This window comes from Podarcis erhardii (genome assembly GCF_964252035.2).
Source record: "Podarcis erhardii genome assembly, chromosome: 14".
Taxonomy (NCBI): domain Eukaryota; kingdom Metazoa; phylum Chordata; class Lepidosauria; order Squamata; family Lacertidae; genus Podarcis; species Podarcis erhardii.
Window position 1 is genome coordinate 34568152 of NC_138503.1, and position 26832 is coordinate 34594983.

The window sequence follows — 26832 nt, forward strand, 5'->3', positions numbered from 1 at the left end:
TATGGGCAGAGGTAAATCTGTCTGCCCCCCCTTACTTTTACACACACAACCATTTGAAATAGAATTTTGAAAACAGGGATGAATGAATCTCTTAATTTTGATTTCTCTCAGATTCTCATAGTAGTTGTAGAATTTAGCCTAAGTTGATCTTTACAATACAATTTCTGGTCTTTGAAGAGGACAAACATGCTTTCTGCTTGTTTTGTTTTGTTTTTAAGGAGATACCCCTTATTTTTAAAAGACACTTATTAGACACTGTTAGAGGTTTTCCAATTTGCTTCAGAGAATCTGACATTCAGATATTGGTTAACCTTGAAACTGGAATATTTCTGCACACTGAGGTGTATTTGACTATTTGGGGCAAATGATTTTCCTCAAACAAGAATCTGCTCACTGGACAGGTAACAGCTTCTTGATAGTTTGCAACGTGACAAGATTTTGAGATTTACAGGATAAGGAACAGGAAGTGAACAGCCTTTGGTATTGATCAGCAACTTTCTTTGACCTTTAGGCAGGGCACAAAATGTCCTGACACTTCAAAGTGCTGCAGCTTCAGCATAGGAGTAAAAACGGCTGTCACCAAAAGACTACATTGTATTGAACAGACCATCCGATAAGACAATATCTGCGGGAAGCCTTCACCTGCAGAGCAGTGGTCGCTATACATTTTATTAAACCAACCTAACCACTGGCTAACATGGAGTTGGGGAAGAACATGGTATAGAGGAGCATTGCTGCCACTCAAGCAAGAGTCCCATTTTTTCAGCCTGCAAAGGGGGTGAGGAATCATTCAAGATTCTGCTTGGCATGGCTGAAAACCTGTAGCATCTGAGACTGGGTCCTAGGCCTCTCCCATCATGAGCTCTGTGTGACTGTTGTTAATCCTCAGAGCCCTCTTTATTAACAGAACTGTGCAATATCAAGTTATGAAATTGGCATTTCTGGTTTTGCAAGACATGCTGTAAATAATAGGACCCTGGACTATTGCCCTTGTCTGGTCAAACAGTGCATTCTGCTTCATACGTGGAAGACACACTTAAAGAACCTGGAAGCTTGAGCCTGAATTCCTGCCCCTCTCAAAATCCCCCATGTATTTTATTATTTTTTTGGCATATCACATTTATCACTCTCATTCTTCCGACAAGTAGTTCTAGGTAGCCTACATAAGTTTACCCGCCTTTTACAACCACTATGTGAAAATAGACAAATTGTGGCTAGCCCAAGGTCACCCAATGTGGATGCATTATTAATTCCCTGTTTGTTTGTTTGTTTGTTTGTTTGTTTGTTTGCTTGCTTGCTTGCTTGCTTGCTGGCTGGCTGGCTGGCTTATTTTTAAAAAGAAGCCACACACATTCTCACCTTCCTAATTCCCAGTTTGAAATTTGTTAAATGGAACGTGCTTCCTTAGCATTGCCTCTGGGTAGATGCAGCAACCAGTCATGGCTTCAACACTTCTCTGATATCAACAAAAAAAATGAAATGCACACACACAATAATCCCCGTGCAATATAACTTCAATGAATGAACAATTCAAATTCCCCTTTTATTTATAAGAAGAAGAAAAAAATCCCTATAATATATTTCTCCCAAAGCCACAGCTAATATTCTGTATACAGTAACCTTGCAATTTATGTTACATTCCTGGGATCGTGCCTAAAACCAAAATTGTATATGGTCAAAACCCATTGGGTTCAATGGTGGGTGGGATTGCAAATACATTTTGTCCTGGAACTCCACCCTCTTCCTGCCCCCTTTTATTTTATTTATTTTGTCATGCACATAAAGCTGAATGTGACAAGTTAAATGTGTGCACTTTGTTGACTTACTGTATACTCTTGTAAAATGCTTCCCAGTTCTTCAAGTGGTGTGAATTTATGGGGGAAGGCTATTACCCAGTTTAGCTGAACTCACAGGTCTAACTATATCATCTAACCCAAGCCAGTCACAAAGTATTTCTACCTATTCTGCTTCACCCTCCAGCATCACTGAATGCTCCATGCCAATGACTGGAGAGAGAATCCAGAGTATTAGGGACCATTATTTCTTAACTCTCTGATCAGGTTGGTCAGGGGAAGATATAGTGACAGTTCTGTTCATGATAACCAGGACATCCAAACTGATAGCAATATTTTGTAAGTGAAAAATAATTAACCGAATAAGTCTAGTGCTGACATTGTTCATTGCAACCTGCTAGAAAAAGATTGCTTGCTGTTAACATCTCAGATTTCTCCTGAAAAAAGTTACTTTCTTAAAAGAACATTGTGCTTAAATCATGTTCTATTTCCCCATTCCTTGAAGTTCATTATCATCTATAGATCTGTGGTATTTGTCCTTTTGGATTTATTCTGCTGAGCTAAGGCTTTTTAAAAGAAAAGTTTAAATTGTAACTTCCATAGGACACCTTGGCTAATTCTGTGTTGTGTTTCCAAACTGTACAACTTGCTATACGAATTACACCAATGGTTTTGCAAATTTGAGCTCTGACAAATGCTTTCATGGATTTTCATTATCCTCTGGGAAGTTTAGACTCCAACCAATTCTGAACTTGTGACAGATTTCCCAGTAAACCTATTCAGTTACCAATACAGTTGGTTTTCTACACATTTGTTTTCAGAAGTTGGGTATTTTGTACAAATATATATATATATATAGAGAGAGAGAGAGAGAGAGAGAGAGAGTGTTTTCAGTCAAAAAACAGCCCTTTCCCTTGAAAAATGTCCTCAAAATTCCAAATAAGAATTTGCCAGGAATATGACCTCACATCACAGTTTCATTGATATAGCTGGACATACGTAGCTACAACACATGGCCAACTTTTGTAAGGCAAAGCACTACAGACCTTAACCCTAAGCTCTTGTTCTTCTTCTTCAACAACAACAGGTTGGTGAAACATCAATAAGGACAACCAGTAAGAACTAGTCACAGTGTATGTAGGTAGGTGCCATCTCCCAGGCCAAAGGATTGTTTTAAAAAATGCTTTTGCTTGATTGAGGAAGGTTCATTGGAGATAGGACAAGGTGGGCTGCTTCTGGCAAGGAGTTCCAAAGCCTGGGAGTAGTCACTTAGAAGGTTCTTTTCTTTAGTTCCCGCCAGATGTGTTTCAGATGTTGGCAATACAGAAAGAAGAGCTTTCCGTGTTTTCTCCCTGTCACCCTTCTGACCTATGGTCAGAGATTTGTAAGACCCAGTAAGCAGAATTACAATTGCCTGCTCCCTAACAGTTCCCAGGGAAGAGTCTTAAACCAAATATGTGATACAACTCAGCTTATGACTATGCAAGCATCATTTTTATTGTTAATGAAGCATAGCAGAAGCTGCAGGTTGTGACATTAGGAGGCAGGCAGTCATATGGGGTGTATGGGGTGTTAGGGGAGGGCAAATACCTCTGGTAGGGAACATGTTATGCTCCGTCTGGGGTAGTTTATGCACCTTAGTCCCTTCCCTGCACTCAGCTCTCACCAGTGGCTCCTATAAGCTGTCAGCATGTGACAGCGGTCACACCCCGGGAATGGCTTTAACTGGCCGACTAAAAGCAGGTGAGGGTAGCTAATGGGTCACAAACCTTCAGTAAGTTAGGGATTTCCCCTGCATGTGCAGATAGAAGACAGGCTTTAGTGGATTGAGTGGATGAAACCAATAGTGGGTCCAGTGGTCAAGAAGGTGTTTTCTGCATGTGCTGTAGAAAGAAGTGAGGGGCAGATGGGACATAGCAACCTGAGTAGTCCATCTAGGAGAAGGAAAACACTGATCCTAAACTTCCACTGCCTTGTGGGATATCTTTGGGAGATGAAAAGGCTAAGAAGTAAACCCTACAAAAACTTGTAGTGGAGCCCCTAAGATGGTTAGATGATGCCTGGTACGTCTCCTTCCCAGTGGCGTAGTGTGGGGGGTGCAGGGGGGTACCGGCCGCACCGGGCGCAACATCTGGGGGTTAGGGTTAGGGGGGCGCAAATCCATGGGTTAGGGGGCGCAAATCCATGGGTTAGGGGGCGCAAATCCATGGGTTAGGGGGCGCAAATTACTTGCCTTGCCCCGGGTGCTGACAACCCACGCTACGCCACTGCTCCTTCCAGCAACTCTTGCAGTCAAGCTGGTGCCAAATGTAATGCTCTGCTTTCCTTTGGACCACATCAGTGAAGCAGAGAGGTCGTCATCTGGGCAGTCAAGGACCTCCATTACACACTGCCCAGGCTTGCACCCCGGGGATGTCACTGCAGTGCTGCTAACACAGTTTGACTTCACCCCTGGAGGTGAGTTCCATTGTCTCTCGAGGTAGACAGGTGCCAACAACAACCACAACAAAAAGTCATTATGCTGCAACAGCAACAACTAGTTAAGCTGTGGTGCTCCTGAGAGTGGGGGTAGAGTCTTAATGTTCCACTGGTGTCCCCCCACCCTTTAACTCTGCAGGCATTTGCTCGGCTAAAACAAGAAATTGCAATCTTCTTCGTGCTGAATGTTTGCTAAGAGCAATCTGTTAAAAAAGAAGAAGGTCATTTTGCAAAGAAGGACCTTCCGTTCACCAACTTCACCAACTAAGGAAAGATGCACTTAGCTCAGATATTGTTATAAATATTACATCAAGGACAAAATGTGTAACATTTTCAGTATATAGAGGAGTACAAAACCCGGCTTCATTTCTGTTTCTCCTATGTTGGATTTCACCTTCTTTTTACTTCCAGAAGACGAGTGAAAGACTGATCTAGAAGGCTGAGCAACTCAGGCTCTTCACACACACTCAGGGTTTATATCAGGGATATGTAGTTATAATAACAATAACAAGAAGAAGAAGAAAAAAGATCAGCATAAGAACTGCCTGGCAATTAAAAAAAGGAGGGGCTTTCTAATACCTTATGGTTCAGATTCCCTTACAAGAAAAACTGAGTATTTTATACACCATGATTAAAATTTGATTGGGTCCAATAATTTGTGCAGATGCTTACAACCCTGATAAAAGGCACCTCCCCTAGCGCTGTGGGTTAAACCACAGAGCCCAGGACTTGCTGATCAGAAGGTCGGCGGTTCGAATCCCCGCGACGGGGTGAGCTCCTGTTGCTCGGTGCCTGCTCCTGCCAACCTAGCAGTTCGAAAGCACCTCAAAGTGCAAGTAGATAAATAGGTAGCACTCCAGCGGGAAGGTAAACGGCATTTCCGTGCACTACTCTGGTTCACCAGAAGCGGCTTAGTCATGCTGGCCACATGACCCAGAAGCTGTACACTGGCTCCCTTGGCCAATAAAGCGAGATGAGCACCGCAACCCCAGAGTCGCCCACGACTAGACCTAATGGTCAGGGGTCCCTTTACCTATTATTTATATTTATTTATTGAACCTATTAATCACGTCTTTCTTTCTTTCTTTCTTTCTTTCTTTCTTTCTTTCTTTCTTTTACAAAAAGTAACTCAAAGCAGCTTACAAAAACATAGATTATACCAGAATGGTCACCTCTGCTTATAGACTGTTGTTGCCAAGAAAAAAGTGGAACTCAGAGAAGTTTACTCAAGTACCCTCCGCAGCAGCCATTGACTGCAAATCCATCAGGACAGCTCCAGAATTCTTCCCTCATCCTCTCTTCCATTTAAACACTAGCAGAGATGACTGACATGTTCTAATGAGGAGTCACAAAATGCACAGATGATTTCAAGCTACTCAAAAACAGCAATCCTATAAAATTGAAGGACTGAGAAGTTTACAGGTATGGTTGACTGCCTGAGCAACCTGCCAGTCTCTGAAAGATTTCTATTTTGGTATAATGAAAAGGAAGTAGGTTGATATGCATATGAGGAGTGGACATTGACTTAAAAACATTTCACTGTATTTCCGAAGACTGGACACACCAGTAGAATAATAGCCATAGTCTAGGAAGCTTAATTGGGCTTGTTTTCTGCATCATGGCTGTCAGGCCTCAAGAGATTCTTGAAGGAATTTAAATATAATATTTAAAAAAAATAAAAAAACCTTTTGAGACAGGACCCAAACAAGGAAGGAAAATGAGAATTGGTCAAGGCTTAATCCATTATTTTTAATGACCTTCAATTGGAAACATTTAACAGAACAGCAAGTGGCACAGTTGAAAGAGAAAGCAGCAACATTCATATGCTAATAAGTTCAGCTCACCTATTCTATACTGAGCTTCTTGTATGATTATTTCAAAGCTAAGTGCATGGAAAAGAAACAAATTGAATATAGGCACATACCATGCAACAGCTGAAACAATGATAATCTCTTATAAAGAGGCAAGCACACACACACACTAAGCAGTTCCTTCAGAAAGTACAGCTCTCTGTGACTTATGAGCACAAATGGGGGATTCACTTGTCAAATCAATCTTATGGCAGTATTATGTGCCTGATGATACTAACCAGTGTTTGCAGCTGAAGTACTATATCAGTTTCTCCACTGCCATTTGCAAAACCTGCAGTTAAAAAAAATCTAAAACAATAGTTCTTAATGGCCACTCCCAATACAATGTTACTGGTTTTTGTTTTTCAACTACTAAATAAAATGTTATTAACAACAAAAACGTGTGTGTGTGTCTTCTTTACTTGATGCTGTTAGTCACAGAGTGAAGGGGCCATCTGCATTTCCTGGAGTGGGGGGTGGGGATTCCATGCTCAGGGAGCCATTACTGAGAAGGTCCTATCCTGTGTCACAGCCAGCAGGCTACAAGTATTAATGGGACATTGAGAATGGCTCTCCCTACCAATTATCCCTTTGGGGGCAGTCACATTCCCCACCCCACCCCCCAGTGCAATGGATTTTCTCTGTTTTTATTCCTATTCCAAGTGGAACCATTGAAATTTATGGGCATGACTAATTTAGGTCAATTACTTCCAGTGGGTCTACTTCGTTTATAACTTAGTTGAATATAGCCCATCATCCTGTGAGATTGCCAGTGCTATTGGACACACCCAGCCAAAAAGGACTCCCCCATAGGGTCACATAAGTAGACTGATATTAAATATTTCAGAAAGGGATGGCACATAACCATGTGGATCTTCAAACTAATTATTCTTTAAAAATCCTGGTGGAAATGAGATGGAATGGGCTTTGTGTGAAAGGGCCATAAATTGGATCAAGACTTTTCTGTCCATTCCTGCCTTGATATTATTCCTACTAGAACTTGCTAGATATCCATCAAACTTAAAGAATCACAGCCTTCTCTGTCTCCCTCTCATTTCTTTCTTTCAGTTATCTGCCTCCAGAGATATTTTAGACAATTTAAGACAGAACACTCACACAGCAAAAGACTATAAGAAAAGTCAGTAGTCCTGTGATATGATGAAAACATTTCTTATCATACGCATATTTTTTTAGAGATCTGTCCATATTTGTTTAAAGCTTTCTGTTCCTGATTCAGAGCTTCAGGCTTCTAGTACAGCACAAAACAGTTTTAAAAAGTTATCTTGGTCTATGTAAGCCTATTCTTTTTAACCATAGTAGGCGTTCGCGATACTTTTCCAAGTCAAGGTTTGCCTTTTTCTTTCTTTCTTCCAGATGCATCTCCCACACAGCAGGGCAATACCTTGCTACTCATTTGAATGTCATGTTATTTCAATACGTTGAATGTAAAGCTTGCAGCAACAATAAATCAGAATTTGCTCTGCAAACATATTTGTCAGCACTTTAAAACCTTAGTAACTTTGAAACCTGAATAATCTGAGTGCAAAATCATATTTTCAGACCTATAAAACCTAGGTGACTTTAAAGTCTGAAACATATATGAAAAGGCAGCAAATAACTCATGCCACTTGTTTGCTACATTTGCTAAAGCTCCATTTAATAATAATATAAACACAAAGAGAGCAATCTGCCCACTGTTTGTGCCCAACTACCAACCTACCTCTCATTAAACAGCTTTCCCATGAGCAGAGAGCTATTTGTGGCAATGCAATGATAATTCCTGTGATTCAATGCACACTGTCCACATCCACAAAGAAGGGCTTTTATCAACTGGAAGGGGTGGGCATGAACCCAACACATACACCAAGGTCCCACTGTCCTGCGTTTCCCCCAAAATGTGAATGTCAGGCCTAAAGGATACCCCTCAAAGCGCATTAGACATAGCACAATTTTCGACCCCCTAAAGGGTGCACTTAACCCAGCAATGCCTCAGTATATCTAAATGTTTCCTTCCTCACCTGCATGGACTCAGTGCTGAAAACAGCAACCAAAACATATCACTTCTAGATGTCAAACATATCCTTCCCAGCTGTGTGAAGTAGTTTTAAAAGGTGGGACCCTAAGTACAGTAATTTGATCTTGTTTCTTTCAAATTGGATTGTAGTTTGCCTTGCAAACAGTTAATCCAAACCCACCTTGCGTAAGAAGGAAATGGAAAACTACCTGGCAATAAAGAGTTGGGTATATACATCTAATGATGTTTGTACTTAATAGCACCAATAAAGAGCTGGTGTGCTTCAGGGTTTTTTTTTATTTAAAAAAATCCCTTTTCCAGGCCTTTTGAAGTTTGTTGATTATGATACCTGGATTAAATTGGCAACATGACACTAAACTAGCTGAAATGGAAACTTTCCAGTGCATCAACACTATGCATTGTCTTTTAAAATAAAGTCTGATGATGTTTATTTCATAACTCAACAAGAAAAAAATTAACTTCTAAGGCCCCTGAAAATCAATTATGTTGAATTTCATCACTAGAGTTTCCCAATTTCCTACTTACCTATGTCTTATAAATTATATTAACACACGCTGAGCTTTTAAAAAGATCCGAGTTCATAAACAAGCATCCAAGGATGTGTTAGCGAAGTTCAGATAGGAAAATTTGCTGAACACAGGACCTACTTGGCATTTTTGAAAGAGTCACTACCTGAAGCCTAAGAATGCCCTGTCAAGCTTATTAATGGCCTTGCAAATCCAAAGTATAATTTCACCATGCCTAATGAAAAAGAGGCTTCAAAAATTATTCTCAAAGGCAGAAATAATGCTGGTTAAACATTCTGTTATATCTCTTTGTTTCACCACTGAATTCACATTTTGGGTGGACATGGATATTCTCCATACTTTGTGTGTGCCTCAAGATATTGTTTCCTGCAGTGTTGTAAAACCGAGTACGAAGGAAAACTCTGAAACATTTCGGGGGGGGGGGGGGCAGTGTAAAGGCTCTGTTACTTTGGGATGTGGTGAGGATGGCAGGGGTCCAAACACCAGCCTCACCTACAATTGAGAATCAATACCTAAAGAATGAGTTAGGCATCACCAACTGGAAAACTTGTAGCTGGTCAACTGTTTTTAATCAGTAATGCAGGAAGCTACTTGGTCTACACATAACTCTAAGCCAAGGGTGAGGAACCTCCAACCTGTGAGCCAGACTTGGCTGTCCAGGCCTCTCTATTTGTTTTACAAGGCTGTTTGGTGGATCCACGCACATCTGCGCTATGACATCATATATGATGTCATACATACAGGAACAGCCTAGCACCACTCACAAAGGACTTTCTTTGAACCCCTGAAAATAGGAGGCTCAAAAAAACAGCACACAGCTGTTTGAAAGCCCTTTGTAAATAGCTCCACACTGCTCTTTAAACCTCTTGTTTTCAGAGGCTTAAGGAGCAGTGCAGGGCTGCCCACAAATGGCTTTCAAATACCCCATGCTGTACATTCTAGTCTTGACAGGGCTCCAAAAAAGCTCATCGCCAAACTAAATTGCCAGGAGCTTAACAGGTGGGCAACTTTGAGCAGCCTGGGGTGCTGAGATTAGTATCTGCCCCATCAACTAGCAAAGATTTCCCACCACTGTTCTAAGCCATGGCTTGTGGGGCTTAAATGTGGCTTATCTGTGACACAACCACCAGTCCTTGTATTGTATAGCAGTGACTCTGGAGTTTCACAGAGGAGTCTTTCCTCCACCCACTCCAGCCCTACCTGGAGATGCCAGGGATTGAACTTAAGATCTTTCACATGCTACCTATCTGCTTTATCACTGAGGACAGTGATTCAGTGTATGAAATTTAAGCTCCCTGCAGTGTAGGAAATTTAAATGCCACTACTCCTGGAGTTTGTTTTTTAACAAAAAAATTTGCTGTATTCTTATGGCCTTGTTTATGGGTTATTGAAATTGTTTTCTTGAAATGCATTATTTTGGTTTTATGCTATGCCTTTTAAAACCTAAAGCTTCTTTTTGTAAGTCACCTGCAGACTTCTCATCACAAGGGGCTAGTAAGTCTAAACTGTAAAAACAAAATGTGCATGTTGCCAAACCTTGAGGTTTGAACTAAGGCCACTTTATTTAAGAATAAAACCTATACAACCCTTGTAGAGGGGAAATGCTGCTCTACCCCCACTCACAAAGCTGATGGAGCAGTTAGCCTCGAGGGTAGCCCTATCCACCCATAGAATCACAGAGCACAGAGATTTAAGCCCTCAGGTGCCTAAAGTGGGTGACTGGGCTGAAACACAATTACTGCATTCCCTTTCCTGCACCTGAGCTGCCAAAAGTGACTGAATTAAATAGCAGATTAACCTAATTAACAGTAATGCAGGTAAGAAGGTCATCTAAATGTCCACCATCCAGTTGTTATTCAATATGGAGTAGGCAAAAAAAACAAAAACTCAACCCAAACCATTCTGAATTCACCAAAAATCCATACACAGCCCCAAAGTGACCAACAAGTCACACTGAGAGTCAGGGAGGGCAGGTGCTGTTGCCATGAAAAGAAGAGGGAGGGAGGGAGGCAGCCGCCCAGCCTTTAACTGAACCCACTCTGCCCGCAAGTATGTGAGTGATGCAAGAGCATCAGACTGGCCAGTACTTAGTTGGAATAGGCAATGGAATGAGCCGCCTTTGTAGAACTTGACAGACATATGAGCACTCTTAAGCGAAATACTGCTTTTATTTATATTCATTTCCAATTAATATAAAAAATAGTTTCAAAAAGTAATCAAGTGTGGCCTCAAATTACAGCCCTATTGATTAAAATGTGCCAACCCTGATTCAAACTATCAACATGGATTTCAAAAAGCAAGCAAGCAATATGCCAAATGACCTAAGCTGCTGTTAGGATTTCACAGTACAGTAAAATGTCTCAATTATCTTAAGCAGTATGAGTCAATACGTTTCCTTTTTTACAATTGTAGTGCAAAATACAATGAAGTTTCAGCACATATACACACTGCTAATAGTATTGATTGAATGGGGTAGCATTCTGCTTTTACCATTCAACCAATGGTACTTCTTACCAATAAGTACACAAACATGTACACACACACACACACACACACACACACACACACAATTTATTTATTTCTTTCTTGGCTGATAAGGTCAATCATTTGTCAGAGCTCTGAGTCAGACCCGGGACTATCACAAATTTAATGGTTGTAATTGTAGAGAATGGGCTTTGTAAGCAGATGACTCCAGGGTCAATCCCCATGTAAGGCTTTTGGGTGAGGTGTTGGGAGACCCATTCTGAACTCTGGACAGCCACTTCCAGTTAGTGGGGAGAATATTGGACTGGATGGGCCAATGACTCAGTTTAAGCCAGCTTCCTTTATTCCTATGAATAGGTAAAGAAACAGTGATCTATTTCCTTTAATGATTTATTTCCTTCCTTTATTTATAAATATATAATAATAATAATAATAATAATAATAATAATAATACAAGTTTACAATTATATCTGAACATACAGATACCCAATTAGAAATTGAAACTGAGAATAAGGAGGAAAAAAGGAAGATAAGGGGGGAATTAAAATGGGGGGGGGGGGGAGCCAGGAATAGAGAGGACAAGCATATAAAATTATAAGCATGACATCAATCGAATAAACTGCCCAAGAGAATCTATAGTCACCTGACAAGGGCAAAGGGTAACCTGAGATCCAAACACATAATATTGTATCCAGTCAATTTTATTCAACTTCCTGCATCTATTTTATGCACAATCTTAAAAACTCCCTCCGCCATGTGCATAGCTTGTTTATTTACAAGTCCCTCTTGTGCCGTGAGAAACAAGACTGTTAAGGAGAGGTTCATGTTCTCTAAATAACAAACTAGATATTTGCACAAAATGCATTCCTTTGCTTCCTCAGGCCCATGCCTTCAAGAGACCAGGAAATATAGAGTAAGGTCACATTACGGAACCCTCACACTCAGGATGTACAAATGCAGCAATGTTTGCATCAGAGGGGAGAAGAGCTGACCTCCCCATCCCCTTGCGTGTCCTTGTAGCTTGACCCATAAAACTAGGCAGAATGTACAGCAGCAAAAGATATTTAATCTGCTGTGGGGGAAACTGCCTGTGCAGGACCAGGTTGGCCCATAAGCATTGGAAATCGATAGCTCACAGCCATTTGTTCCTGATCAGAGCATGATTTGAGGAGAATGTCAAAGCAATCCTTTTTCACAGCACAAAGCCAATTTGTTTTATTTTATTTTATTTTCCACCAGGTCATTTAGCCGTGTGAGGTGACCCTTGCAATGCGGTGAAAATCAAATATTTCTACCAGACTGACTTTTCTTGTTCTCCTGATGTGCGCTGGAAAGCTTTGATCCTCTGGGGCCTGGGTGAAACAAAGAGGCAACTTTTAACAGGGAAAGTTACAGAGAAGGGGGAAAACAGCAGGTGGGTGAGGGAAGTAAAGAGGGGGAGAAATGGGCCTCTTGATTCTGTGCTCAGACTAAAAAGGGAATGTTTCTCCAAAGCTAAAAGAATGTGGCATTTCCTCAGCTGGAGCCAGTGAAAGTGCGCTGGTCTCAGAAATCGCCTTCATCTAACAGCACCCGGCCACCTGCTCCTTGAATTCTGCTGTTAAAAGACGTTAGCAGACCATCTGTTATGGGGTGGCACGCTGAGGATTTTTGGTCCTGTTCATATTCATGGGGGGGGGGAGCAGCGGTATTTAATCAATCTGCTTGGAATTGCTTTATATGATTAGCGTATAATGATTCAGGTAGGTCATGGACACAGACATCTTTTTTATTACTGCATTAGACAGCTAGAAGCACACATCAATCCCATAAAAGATACAAGGGTTGATGCACTTTGGGGGAAATATATTCAGCCACCAAAGAAAACAATAATAATAAAAAATGCAAATGTGATTGATAATGACTCTTACAAGGAGGAGGGAGGGACAGGAAGAGGGTTAGCTTCAGGCTGATGTGCGCTCTCTCTCTCTCTCTCTCTCTCTCTCTCACACACACACACACACACACACACGAGCCCAGCAAAAAGAAAAAGGGTGTCAAAAGAAGTAACAGGTGCTACCCAGACCTGGAATCCTTGTTCCTTACATGGCCCTGTGATTATGCCTGCCCTGCCCACTAACTTTATCCCTTACTGGTCAGGTGGCTAAATCTATGCATCTTTTGCATTTCCCACAATGCCTATGTTTTTTAGGGCAGTGCCAAGGAAACTTTTTCAGCCGAGGGGCCACATTTCCTTATGGGCAGCCTTTCAGAGGCCACACACGTTCGGATCGGTGGGGCCAGAGGCAAAAATACATGGGACCACAGATGTGAACTTTGTCACACTTTAGCCACACAAAAGTCAGAGGTTTCCACACCCTACCTTCCCATATTCTATCCAAACAAGCGAGAGACATTATTACAGTTGAAGTACACATTTCCCGACAGACAAAAGCACTTGAGGGGGGTGAGGGGCATGACAATTAAGGGATGTTGCATGGGTATGACCTAACTAGAGTCCCAAGGCAGTGATGAAATTTGGCCCACAGCTGAGAACATCAGGGTCTTCAGAAACCCACTCTGAACACAGTAACATAAAAAGAGCCTGCTGAATCAGGCCAGTCGCTCACCTAGCCAAGCATCTTGTCCGGCCTCCCCACCCAGATGCCTGTGCGAAACCTGCAAACAGGACCAGAGCACAAGAACACTCTCCCATCCTATGACTTCCAGCAACTGGCATTCAAAAGTATTACTGCCTCCAATCATGGAGGCAGATTATTGCCAACAAGGCTAGTAGCTATTTGATAGCCTTAGCCTCCATAAACTTGTCCAGCCCTCCTTTGAAGCCATCCCAATGGTGGTCATCCAGTGTCTCCTGTGGGAGTGAGTTCCAGAGATTAACTACGTGCTGCATGAAGAAGTACTTTATTTTATCTGTCCTGAATTTTCCAACATTCAGCTTTATTGGAAATGATATTTGCAGTGCACACTGATGGCAAAGTGAATTCACTTTGCTCAACCCTTGATGCAACGGTTAACACAAAGCATAGGGAGGTTCCAACCACAACATCTGAACCAGCTGTGTGGGATCACTTTTAGTTATGGTGGCATTTGGATGTAGAAAAGAGGCTGGCAGCTGCATGCTTGATGAATGCACATATATTTTACTGCTGGATGCCAGACTTGAGATTTTCTGTGCCAAACAGCAAGTTTTCTTGGGCCAGCTCTGCAAGTTTGCCCTCTTTCCATGGTTCTTGGATGTCCAATGCTGATGCTGGAAGTTCTACAGCTTCACAGGCCATGGAAATAGCAATACCTGGATTTATTTGCAGAAACCTATATTGCGCAGCAAATTGTGTAAGCTGCTTTTGTTTCTGAGTCAACTGAATGGATACTATTTTAAAAATATGACATCATTTAAAGTATTAAGAGTGTTATCATTAAAGTGTCACATACACATCAAAGGGGCTCTCTTTTTAAATATCTCTTTACTCACCTGTATATTGGCCAAAATAAAATTCTAACTAGAATACTATAATAGCCATCCTATAAATCAGTAATGTACTACATGTGTAGGTCATGTCACAGGCGAATAGAGCAAAATGTCTGGCCATATGGTGGACTTAAGAGCCAGCTCATCTACATTCTCTGTTACCAGGCAACGTCTCGGACTTCAGTCTCAGATTGGCTAAATAATAATGACCCCTTAACCCTTAAAAATGATTGATATTCACAGTACTAGTCTGGTTACAATCACAAGGGGGAAATACTGGCAGCAATTAGGCACTAAGGAATTTGGCAACATTCAAACATTTTCCCCAAATCCAAAAGTATCATTATTGTTTCCTTTATGTGATTCAAATCTATAGGCTTGTTTCTACAAGGCTTCTTCTCCCTACCTTAGTCTGTGTGTGCAGATATTGAAATATATTAATCATACACAAATTGTTTGGCTTCCTAACAATGCCCCACTAATTAGCCCAGGAACTGCCACCTCCCATAAGTTGGAAATCCCTCCACCACCTGTGCCTTGCTGTGCTCTGGTGACACAATTTCTTTTTCACCATTTCCCCCCAACATGTCAACTGTGTCAAATGCTGCTAACTGCCACAATGCTGCTCCATGACAGATAGGACCGCTTGTGGCAGAGATGAAAAACTAAAGAGTAACAGGCACATTTAGCAATGAAAGGAACAGATTTGTAAAGCATGCTCAGGATGAATAGCTGCTACTTGGAAGTATAGCCAAAACACCTTTCCTTGAAATTCTAACTTCCCCACCCCCTTAAGGCAAAGAGGAGAGTTATTAGATACATAAGCACTTTCCCCTTGTAAATTACATTTGCATTCCTCTGTGGTTTTCGGACTGTATTCTAGGGAAACCCTGGGCTTTCTCAGAGGCTTATTCCTCAAGGAGAAAACAGGGTAACTACAGTGGTACCTCGGGTTAAGAACTTAGTTCATTCTGGAGGTCTGTTCTTAACCTGAAACTGTTCTTAACCCGAGGTACTATTTCTGGGTTAGTGGAGTCTGTAAGCTGAAGAGTCTGTAACCCAAGGTACCACTATACAGGGGAGCTTGCCTACTGGTCCTAAATTTCCCCCTTCAATATGCAGACAACAGGTGAATGTTGAATACATTCTTCCAGGACACACTCTCAGTCCACACGATGAAACAGAAAAGCCAAAGGACAGGGCCAGAATGACAATATTATGATGCCCTCATTCAAAATAAAAACAATATTAATCCATATATATATATATATATATATATATGCAGGTTTTGGTGTCCTCGGGTGTCTTCCCGTGTAAAAGTTGGGGTGTCTAGGCGACGTTTCGACGAGGTCTCACTCGTCATCTTCAGGCTGGTGCTTTCGGCTTCTTGTTACTGGAACAGAGCAGGATCTCAGTGTTTGAGTTCCTATAAATACTGTAGAGGGGGTGTGATGTATAGCCTCCAATGTTCTGGGCAGAGAGGAAGTTCCCAGGCTAGTGTGCCTTTTCTTCTTTTGTTCCTTAATTACTTGAGAGATATCTTGAGTGATTTCTTGAGTGATATCCTGAGTACCACTTAGGTGGGTCATTAGGTGTGGATTAGTTGTTACTCAGGATGGTACTCAGGATATCACTCAAGATACTCAGGTGGTACTCAGGATATCACTCAAGAAATCACTCAAGATATCTCTCAAGTAATTAAGGAACAAAAGAAGAAAAGGCACACTAGCCTGGGAACTTCCTCTCTGCCCAGAACATTGGAGGCTATACATCACACCCCCTCTACAGTATTTATAGGAACTCAAACACTGAGATCCTGCTCTGTTCCAGTAACAAGAAGCCGAAAGCACCAGCCTGAAGATGACGAGTGAGACCTCGTCGAAACGTCGCCTAGACACCCCAACTTTTACACGGGAAGACACCCGAGGACACCAAGTGGTACTCAGGATATCACTCAAGAAATCACTCAAGATATCTCTCAAGTAATTAAGGAACAAAAGAAGAAAAGGCACACTAGCCTGGGAACTTCCTCTCTGCCCAGAACATTGGAGGCTATACATCACACCCCCTCTACAGTATTTATAGGAACTCAAACACTGAGATCCTGCTCTGTTCCAGTAACAAGAAGCCGAAAGCACCAGCCTGAAGATGACGAGTGAGACCTCGTCGAAACGTCGCCTAGACACCCCAACTTTTACACGGGAAGACACCCGAGGACACCAAAACCTGCATTCCTGTACCCGTGAAAATCTACGAAAGCAAATATATATATATATATATATATATCTGAAATAACATAAAACTTACATGTATGATGAAATGTACATGCATGGATGTCATGTGCAACACATGACAGGGTCTACTTCCTCACATCATTTTGATTTAAACTAGTAGGACACCCTCTGGTTTAATTGGTGACAATAAATAAAAAGAACAAAAATGGAGAAAGAGTGTGCACTGGAGTGTAAGGAAGTCTAAGAATTCTGACTTTCCCCATTACGACTACTTCAGTGCTTTTGTAAAATAGCAAATGTCAAATTATTTCCAATTCTCTCTCCCTCTGCCTCCCCACCCCCCTGCTTTGTTAGTGCTCTAAGCATGTGTTTGGTCTGCCTATTGGGTAATCCAGCACTGCCAAACGAGCTGGACCCACAAGCAACATGAACTGGGTGCACCATGGAACACCCTCCCAAATCTTCTGCAATATCCAGAAACTTTGTAGGAAATGTGCTATATGCAGACAAAGTAGCATGCAAATGGCTCTATGAATGAAGTGTGAAAACCTTGAGAATGTCTAATTTCTATGGAGCGAGACAATATCTACTCAGAAATGCCTCATTTTTCAGACAACACTATTGTTCAGTGGGAGTTAATGATCCCAACTAGGGTCCAACTAGTGTGTGTACAACAACACTTTCCTGGTCCCTTCCCAACCCCTCAGGTTCAGTCCTCAAAACCCATCAATGAATGTGGAATGGCATGTGATAGTATGTGACAGTGTGAGGCTCCATATCATGTTGGATCGAAGTCAACAATGATCCTACATTTTGTGGAATTGCTTTAGACAGATTGCAGTTTTATTTAGGGGAGAATAAGGTATGAATTAATTACAAAACTTAGGTACAACTGTATTTCTAGGCTCAAGATGTGTGTTCATGGATGATTACTTTCCTTACTGCAACCCATTCAAGTCCTTTATGATATAAATACACACTGGTGGATCAAACTAAGAACATGCATGGTTCAGTAAATGTTACCAGCTTACAATGCTAAAAGTAAAATGGGACACTTTGGAAAAGTATGGGGAAAACAAATTAATCCAAAATGACGTTGTCACATTTAATCTTTTGTTTTTGTTTTTAAGTGAGAAAATTAACAAAAAATGTAAGCTGTAATTATTCAAAAACGTCAGTAAATTTATTCCTTATATTAATCCAAAAGATCTAGAGGACTGAGAATACTGGCTAATCTTTCAGGGAACAACAAAAACATTACTTTCTACTGTTTTCAGCTGGTATACACAAACACACAGCTATGAGGAAATGAGAAATCCACACATGACCCATTAAGTAATTCAGATTTCTGTTTCATTATAGACCATTTTCATTGTGATTTACTCATTTGTCCACAAGGAACAGATTCAAATACTGCTTAAGGAGATATCTATTAATCACATTATCAGCACACACTCCCCCACACTCAACTGTCTCCTTCCTTTCCCTCTTTCCAACTCCTCAACTACAGGATTCTCACAACAAACTTTTAATCACAGACTCATATTCAACAGAACACAACAATCTTTCCATTTTGTGCAGCTGAAGATGCAAATCAAGCTGGGGTGAGGCTTGAGAACTATGCATTCCATCAACATAGAAAAGAAACCAGAGAGAGTTGCACTTACAGAATGAATGCTCCGCTCTAGAAAACTGTAGGCTCCACTTACATGAGGCTTCTGTGTAGTTTCCTGAAAATAAAAACAAACACAAAACCCATCACACTATGTTCTTGCTGCACCATCCTCCACATTTTATCCTAACCTTAAGAGTACAAAGAATTAGGAGAGGCAAAAGTAAGTATATATTCACACAGCAAATAGTTACTCTATGGAATTTACTCCTACAAATATTTAGTGATTGCCACCAACTGGGATGGCATTAAAAGAGGATGAGATAAATTCATTAAGGCTGTGTGCTACCTCCAGTATCAGAGGCCTCTGAACAGCAGCTGGTGTGAATCAGAAGCATGCAAAGTGTACAGATGTGCTCAGGTCCTGCTAGTGAGATGCTGGATAGGATGAGCTATGTTCTGACTATGAAGTGGTTTCTGTGATTAAAAGATTGGTGTAGGTATGAATGAGTGACCTTTCCCTTGGAGAAGAGAGAAAGATCGAGGCTCATGTATTCCCTTCTCATTCTCTTCCAAGAGGCGAATGCCTGAAGCAGAATATCCCATGAATATTTGAATGGCAAACATACAATTGTGCAGTCAATTAACTTCAGGGTTTTCAGGTTCTCAGGAAGAATCTCAGGGGGAGAGGAAAGGTAATATCTGATCAAGCACAGAAAAGTATTTATATCCCAATAACTGTACGGTCTAATGGATGGTTTTACAAGTTTCCTCACTTCTTCCCTGAGCAAGATTACACAGCATCCATCTTAATGACTAGCCAACAGATCGAAACCATCACAGTGAAAATGCAAAACTGCTGATGAATAATTTGAACTTTTCTGCTTTTCTCGCCTCTCCAGAACCCTTCAGCATTGCATTATAATGCAAGATTAAGAGAGTAGAAACCCAGCTTTGTGTGAGTTTCTTCTCTCTATCACTCAACATTGCTGGGAGAGCGTAGTGGTATATATTTTTATCTGTTGTATAAGCATAAGTTTGAAAAAAAAGTGGGGTACAGGATTGTTCAGAGTGCCATAAAGGTCATCCATCCCCCCTTTCAGTATACAGATGCACACCATACATTTGAGGAAGATTCAATGCACATTGAAAGCACATAGTTTCCCTCAGAATTCTAGGAACTGTACTTAGGGGTGCTGTAACTGTAGCTCTGTAAGGGCAAAAGTATAATTCTCAGGATTCTTCGGGGAAAGTCATGTGGTTTGAAGGCACATTGAATGTATGTTAAATGTATGTTGCGGATCTTTCCGAAGGCTAAATGCACACATTCTGAAAAAAACAGAAAACTGAAATCCGACTTGAGTAGTAATTTGGATCAAGAGCAATGATGACACATTCAGGAGATTACTGTCAACCAAACATCAAACGCGAACCCACACACAAAATCAAATCACACATTTAATCCATTTAAAAAAACAAAAACAAAGCAAAACAGTCAAGTTATAAATAGACCTACATAGAGAATTGCTGGTCATTTAAATTTCCAGCTCCAATTAGATAAAGTTATCACCAACTGAAAGCCAGATTATCTTTGCTTTATAGGAAAGCCAAAAAGAAAAGAAAGCTTTTGAACTATGAGCAGGGCTATAATTAGACAACTTGGATTATTACTCCTGTTTTGAGGCTTGCTCTCCCTTTTGTCATTGTTACTGTTTTTGTTTGGCCTCCGTTTAATTTCCTGTCAGCCTTACAAGAGATTTCTAATGTTTGGGCTGTAGAAAAAGTTCCGATTAAAAATAATCTTCCCAATTACAGCTTGGCACAAGCTAAGACTGCCACGTGTTCCCTGCCACTAACCTCTGGGTTTCTGTCTGCAGTAATTGTGTCTATATCAGCCCCTAACTGCAAATGAAAACCCAGGGGGCATATTCAGGCATCCAGCTTCCTGAGCCTTACCCATATCTCTTAATTTGCACTGTCTGTCAAAAGGAGATGCTCTCCAATGTAATAAAATGAAATCCTCAGAAACGGCGGGTCAAATGAACAAGGGGAAATGGGAGGGTTTGGAATTGAAAGTGGGGGGAGATGTAGCAGAAATCTGAGACTCAGATACGAGGGTGCCTCAACACTCTTCATTATAATTCCAATCCCTGTCCACACGCACACTGAAACTGGTTAACAAATTCCGAGGTGGCATTTTCTCTTTCATTACAGAATCTTCTCAATCCAAACATCCCATGCCTAAACTACTAAAATAAAATAAAATGCTGAAGTTATGTGTTGTTCCTTCCGGTTTCCTTCTCATAAATGCATAGCCAATTCATGTGGTAAAATGCAACAAAATAAGAGTAAAGAGCTGTTTTTCAAACAGCTTAGATTTAGCATATGGATGGACGCTTATTGATTGATGCTGCAACATCAAGTGAATGAACTGCTGCAATTTAAACATAGCAGACATATCACCTCCCAGTGGAAGGCTGGTTCATTAGGGCAAATGGGGCACTGCCCAACCAAGTTCACTGTGTCTTCAGACAGCCCCCCTACACACACCTGCCTGTCCAGGGAGTGGCACTGCCTGTCAGCTGATTCACAGCATTGCCTTTGTAGAACCCAGTATAGAGGAAGATGTGGGCAAACCCACAATTAGTTGTATTTGTCTGATATTGGGCCTGGTTCCATCTGCTGTTGGGCTCCATGCCTTCTACCCTTCCAGGCTCACTAGACACCAACCACCACTATGCCTAGTGTCACACAAAACACAAAGCTGGCCACAACTCCTCCAGTGGACCAAGCCTGCACATTCACCTTTCACCCTTCAACTGGTGGGAAATCAAGACAGATAGGTATAAATATGTGCCCAGGGAAACTTGTTTTCTTCTTTCCCCACTCAAAATCAGAGAACAATATAGTGATATACTGCAAGGAAGACACAAGGGGCTTAGCTCACTCACTGCATTCTGGGGGGTGTGGTTTTTAGACAGATATTAATTTCTGGTCTAATAGGCTGCCTGTCCACTTTTTCTCTGGAATCAAGTGTGGTGCTCCTGATGCTCTCAGTCTGTAGGTTTTTGTTTTTGTTTTGTTTTTTGTTTGTTTTTGAAGGGAAAGGAAGTTGGACAATAAATTTCCTGCCTCACTGAGTGATGTGTAGCAGTTCCACATTTAGTAAAACATCAGAATTGCAGGCAGTGGGGCTGGAAGGGTGTCTTGTTACTTTTAGGGTTGGAACTGCAGCTCTGCAGCTCCTTGCATTCCTCCTGCTCAACCTGCATGTTTTAAAATGAGCAGCATGTTCCAAAAGCACTAAAGAGAAAAACAAATAAATGAACGAAAACCTCCAGTACGTTATCCTCTCAAAGAAACCACCACAGTTGAGTTACCTCGGGATATCTTACCACCGAGCAGAATAAGAACGAGTGAAACAATCTGTCTAGCTTCCTCTCTTGTCAGTAAATCCCACAGAGGTCAATAGAGGTATTAATGTGATTAAATTATTCAAATACTTTAGGGGTTCCATTTTCTGGTCCTGAAATTTTAATCAGTACTATGATCACCCAGAACTGCTGTGCCTGTACATACACAATTGCAAAAATAAAATACTTTGAAGAATAGAACTATTACTTTTGAACCAGCATTCAATTTAGCACCATTATGTGTCAGAATATGGTGAAGATAAGCATTAGGAAGTCACAATTGTTTTGCTCATTCATCAGCGTTTTATATCAACTCCTATTTTTCAGCACAACGTTTTTCCCATTTCTATTATCAAGATTAATAACCCAACAATGCACAAAAGCATAGACTGGACTGAGGTAGGGAGAAGGGTGGGGGAAGAAAAAGACTATGATTTACTTCCTCTGATTACTGTTTTATTTACACTGCTGAGAACATTCTATTTTTCTGCTTCATAATTTAGCACTTGTCCCATAAAGGAACATTAAGGCAAATCACCCCTTCTGTTTAACCACAGCATGCTAAACTGTACTCTAAAGTAATCCACTTTAGAACACAACAGCAGCAGCAACAACAGCAGCAGCAACAACAGTGTTTTCCTATAGCACTTGCAACCAGATAACCAGAAAGAAGGAGAGGAGACACAGGGAAGTGGTTTGAAGTAAGGCCAACCACATTGCATTAATGATCTGCAGAGGTAAAAATCCATGAGCAACTTATACTGCTGCCTAGCTTTACTAATCAAAAGGTAAGCCTGTCACTGCCCAGAGTGTGGGTTAGTATTTTACTCTATCTGTTCTTACTATTTAAACATGTGTAAGTGAGGTGCAAAAATGCAACACAGAAACAATAAAATGTTGTAATAGAAATAGGAGATACAACACAAAACCCAGCAGAACAGTATTATAAAAACAGGACTTCTGTAATAATGGGGCCCTGTCCTATAGGTCAGGCAGGGAAATACAAGGCATGTGAAGCACCAGAAGGAAGAGTATTCCAGAGTGCAAGGGCAATGGTAGAAAATACCCATTTTTGTCGTACTGCTCTATGACATTCTGTAGGATGTGGTGCCTTGAGTATAATGTCCCCAATGAAGGGACAGGTATTCTTTCAGATGATACAAGCATCCAAACATCAGAACTAGGAAAAAGGAACTCACCATATCTCCTCTGATAAAAGTGGTATGTGTGGGGTTCTGGGTCCTTTTGGCTTATTATATCTCATGCTAGACATAGTACCAAAGATGTATGGGTTGGAGCACACTAGGAGGCAGGGCTGGAAGCCAAACAACAAGCCACTTCTGGTGCAGTTCCTAAGCATGCTCCAGGGCTGGGGAAGAACAGGTGGAGGATATATAAAACCTTCTGCCTGTTTCCTCCCTCTTCCTTCTTCAAAAGATGTGGTGCCCAGCTCACCATCCCGCTATGCAGTGTGACTTAGCTGGTTGCCACAGTTAGGGCATAGCAAGAAGTTCTGTCTTCTCCCGTGGATGGTTGGTGGGCAGGGATTTTTCCACTAACTCCAAACTGCAGTGTTGGAGAAGTGCAATTAGAGGTGAGAGCTGGATAATGAAGTTGACTGGTTTTATCTGGACCCTTGACAGCTGTGTATACGAAATAGAAGAAGTTGGCACAAGTTGTGAATACCCTGAGGTACTTTCCATGTGAACAGTGACCCCAGAGACTGTGGGAACAGTGACACATGGCTGTGGGAACCATGGAGCAGGGTATAGATCACTTCTGAGGTTAACCCTCACTCTAAGGACACATGAATCAGGAAGAGCTGCCTCCTCATATGAATGGGTATGACAGGGAGAAAGAAGTGGAATTAGCACCACATTTCACCCATGTGGGGTAGGTTCACCCAATTTCCCGTACATGGTCTTTTTTCCCTGAGCAGCTCATACCACCCAACTGTTGGCATCTGTCTGTCTCAGGAGACAATGGAAGTGTGTGCCTTCAGGGGCAAACTGATGGAGTTACAGCTCCAGCTGTGACTACAGAGACTGATAAGGGAGAGTTACAGATAGGTAGGCGTGTTGGTCTGCCATGGTCAAAACAAAATAAAAAAATTCCTTCCAGTAGCACCTTAAAGACCAACTGAGTTAGTTCTAGGTATTAGCTTTCGTGTGCATGCACACTTCTTCAGATACACTGAAACAGAAGTCACCAGACCTTTCTATATAGTGAGAAGGTGGGGAGGGGTATTACTCAGAAGGGTGGTGGGAATGGGTGATTGGCAGATAGCTGCGATGAGCCTGTTGACGACTCTTAACGACTGCAATAGGTCTAACAGGAAAAAGCAAGGGGTGAGAAGGTGAAAAATGGCTTTGTCATGTATAATGAGATAAGAATCCAATGTCTTTGTTCAAACCAGGTCTCTCCATAGTTTTAAGTTTGGTGATAAGTTGCAATTCAGCAGCTTCTCTTTCCAGTCTATTTCTGAAATTCCTTTGTAATAGAACAGCTACTTTGAGATCTTGTATAGAATGTCCTGGGAGATTGAAGTGTTCTCCTACTGGTTTTTCTGTCTTGTGGTTCCTGATGTCGGATTTATGTCCGTTTATTCTTTGGCGTAAGGTCTGGCCTGTTTGTCCAATATAGAGAGCTGAAGGACACTGTTGGCATTTTATGGCATACACAATGTTAGACGATGAGCAATTAAATAGTCCCGAGATGGTATGTGTGATGTTGTTGGGGCCAGTAATGGTGTTGTCCGGGTGTATGTGGCAGCAAAGTTGGCATCTGGGTTTATTGCAGGCTCTGGTGCCAGTGTCCGTGTTAGGTCTGGTTGTAGTATTATTGTGGGTTAGGAGTTGTTTAAGACTGGGTGGCTGTCTGTAGGCAATGAAAGGTCTTCCTCCCAGAGCTTGAGAAAGAGAACTGTCATTGTCATTGATAAGGGAGAGACATGTTTTGTTGCAGCTGGGGCAGATGAAGGTGTCTGACTGTGTTGATGCAGGTATACTAGGGCGTTTCTTATTTCTGTGCTCCTCCCAGCTGTCATTCCTCCTCTGGTCACTGCTGTTGTTCAGAAAGTGGCCCGAGTTATATCCCATACCTTGTGTCTTGCCTCTTTATTTCTGGTCTCCTAACACAATGCTAATTACCCAAATGCAATTAACATGAACGTTGTGTTGTTGTTCTGTAAACAACACCATGGGGAAACAGAACAGTAGAAGAGGTGAAGTTTTAACTCATTCTCTCCCTGCCACGGTCACGACAGTAATCACCTCTGGTATTTGCATTTCAAGGGGATTTCGAATTGGCACCATTTGGGATATATCCAGGCAATTAATGTCACATCTGGCTTGGCCCTCAGAATCTCCTGCATCTCATAAAGTAGCATCCAGCAGCTCTTTCATCCTCATTAGTCACTCTGCTATGGCTTCTCCTGAGGGAAGAAATTATTATCCTGCAGTCTGATAATAGCAGGTGGACCCTCACTTTTCATGAACTGCTTGGTTGCATCTGTGTGTGCCTGGAACAGAAGGCGGTGTTCTCAATATGGCAGTGATCATTCAGAGAACAATTATGCTGAAGCTCTATGAACAGAGATCATACTGTCTATAATGCTGATCATATGGCTTGGGTAGGTTTGTATAATCAGAAGCAGGTTCTTCATAAGTACAGAGTTGTGGCTATTTATGATCTACTCAGAGTAGACCCACTGACATTTATGTGCATCCAAGTCTATTAATTTCAATGTGTCAGTAGAACTTAATTGAATACAGCCCATATAATTTTTATAGTGGGTTGGAGCCAACGTCCTATTTTACTGTATTCCAGCCTGACGCTGAATCTCACAGACATGGAGGCAAAGCAGGAAACTAGGTAAAGCTAGCTATGGAAAGGCTGGTCAGAAGTTTCAGGACCATAAAAAAGGTAAAGCTACCCCTGCCCGTACGGGCGAGTCGTGTCCGACTCTGGGGTTGCACGCCCATCTTGCTTAAGAGGCCGGGGGCCAGCACTGTCCGAAGATACTTCCGGGTCACGTGGCCAGCGTGACAAGCTGCATCTGGCGAGCCAGCGCAGTACACGGAAACACCGTTTACCTTCCCGCTAGTAAGCGGTCCCTATTTATCTACTTGCACCCGGGGGTGCTTTCGAACTGCTAGGTTGGCAGGCGCTGGGACCGAGCAACGGGAGCGCACCCCACCGCGGGGATTCGAACCGCCGACCTGACGATTGGCAAGTCCTAGGTGCTGAGGTTTTACCCACAGCGCCACCCGTGTCCCATAGATAGCTCCAAGTGAGCAACTTTCTCCAGGAAGCTTAAGAGCATACTGAGGCACTTTAAGCCTCTTCCAGGCTCCACCCACTTAAAGCCTATGGCTTGCAAGTGGACACTACTCCATTCTATAGCCTCCCATCTAATGCTCCCAGTGCACCACTGATCCAGTGAAGTGTGATGGGAGGCATTTGTTTCCTTAGACTCAGCTGCCCACAAGGATCCAGAGGCCCCAGAGGCTCTGGTGGTCCAGGAGCTTATTTCAGGGGCTCCTGTCTGACAGTTTGAGTCACAGTAGTGCCCTGATCTCCAGCAGCCATCTCAGAAGCCTGACCTCCATCAGGCTCCTTAAATGGTGCCTCTGTAGCCTCTGACTGTGTCTGGGTTTGCCCGTGTTACCTCCAGAGAACCACCCCTGCCATTGCTTAGAACTCAGAATAGGTTGCAACTGTTTTAATGAAACAATCTAAAGAAACAACCTTAATTGTGGTATGGGCATGTGCTTTAGTGGAAATGCAATCCTTCCACAAAAGGAGAAGAGTTTGGATTTGATATCCTGCTTTATCAGTACCCTAAGGAGTCTCAAAGTGGCTAACATTCTCCTTCCTCCCCCACAACAAACACTCTGTGAGGTGTGTGGGGCTGAGAGACTTCAAAGAAGTGT

General features: G+C 41.9%; 2 protein-coding genes across 20 annotated transcripts in view; both read right to left on the minus strand.

Annotated features, from left to right (window-relative positions):
• RBFOX1 (RNA binding fox-1 homolog 1) overlaps window positions 1-26832 on the minus strand; it is a 1493407-nt gene that overhangs the window by 865545 nt on the left and 601030 nt on the right. For all 19 annotated transcript variants that reach the window (XM_081840292.1, XM_081840267.1, XM_081840271.1 and 16 more), the window contains one exon: window positions 18541-18603. In XM_081840292.1, the coding sequence (XP_081696418.1) occupies window positions 18541-18603 (63 nt within the window). The remainder of the gene's footprint in view (window positions 1-18540; window positions 18604-26832) is intronic.
• Window positions 1-26832, minus strand: part of LOC309329678 (uncharacterized protein) — a gene marked incomplete at its 3' end in the record, with an annotated part of 831621 nt that overhangs the window by 280497 nt on the left and 524292 nt on the right. The gene's annotated exons all lie outside the window — the stretch shown is intronic.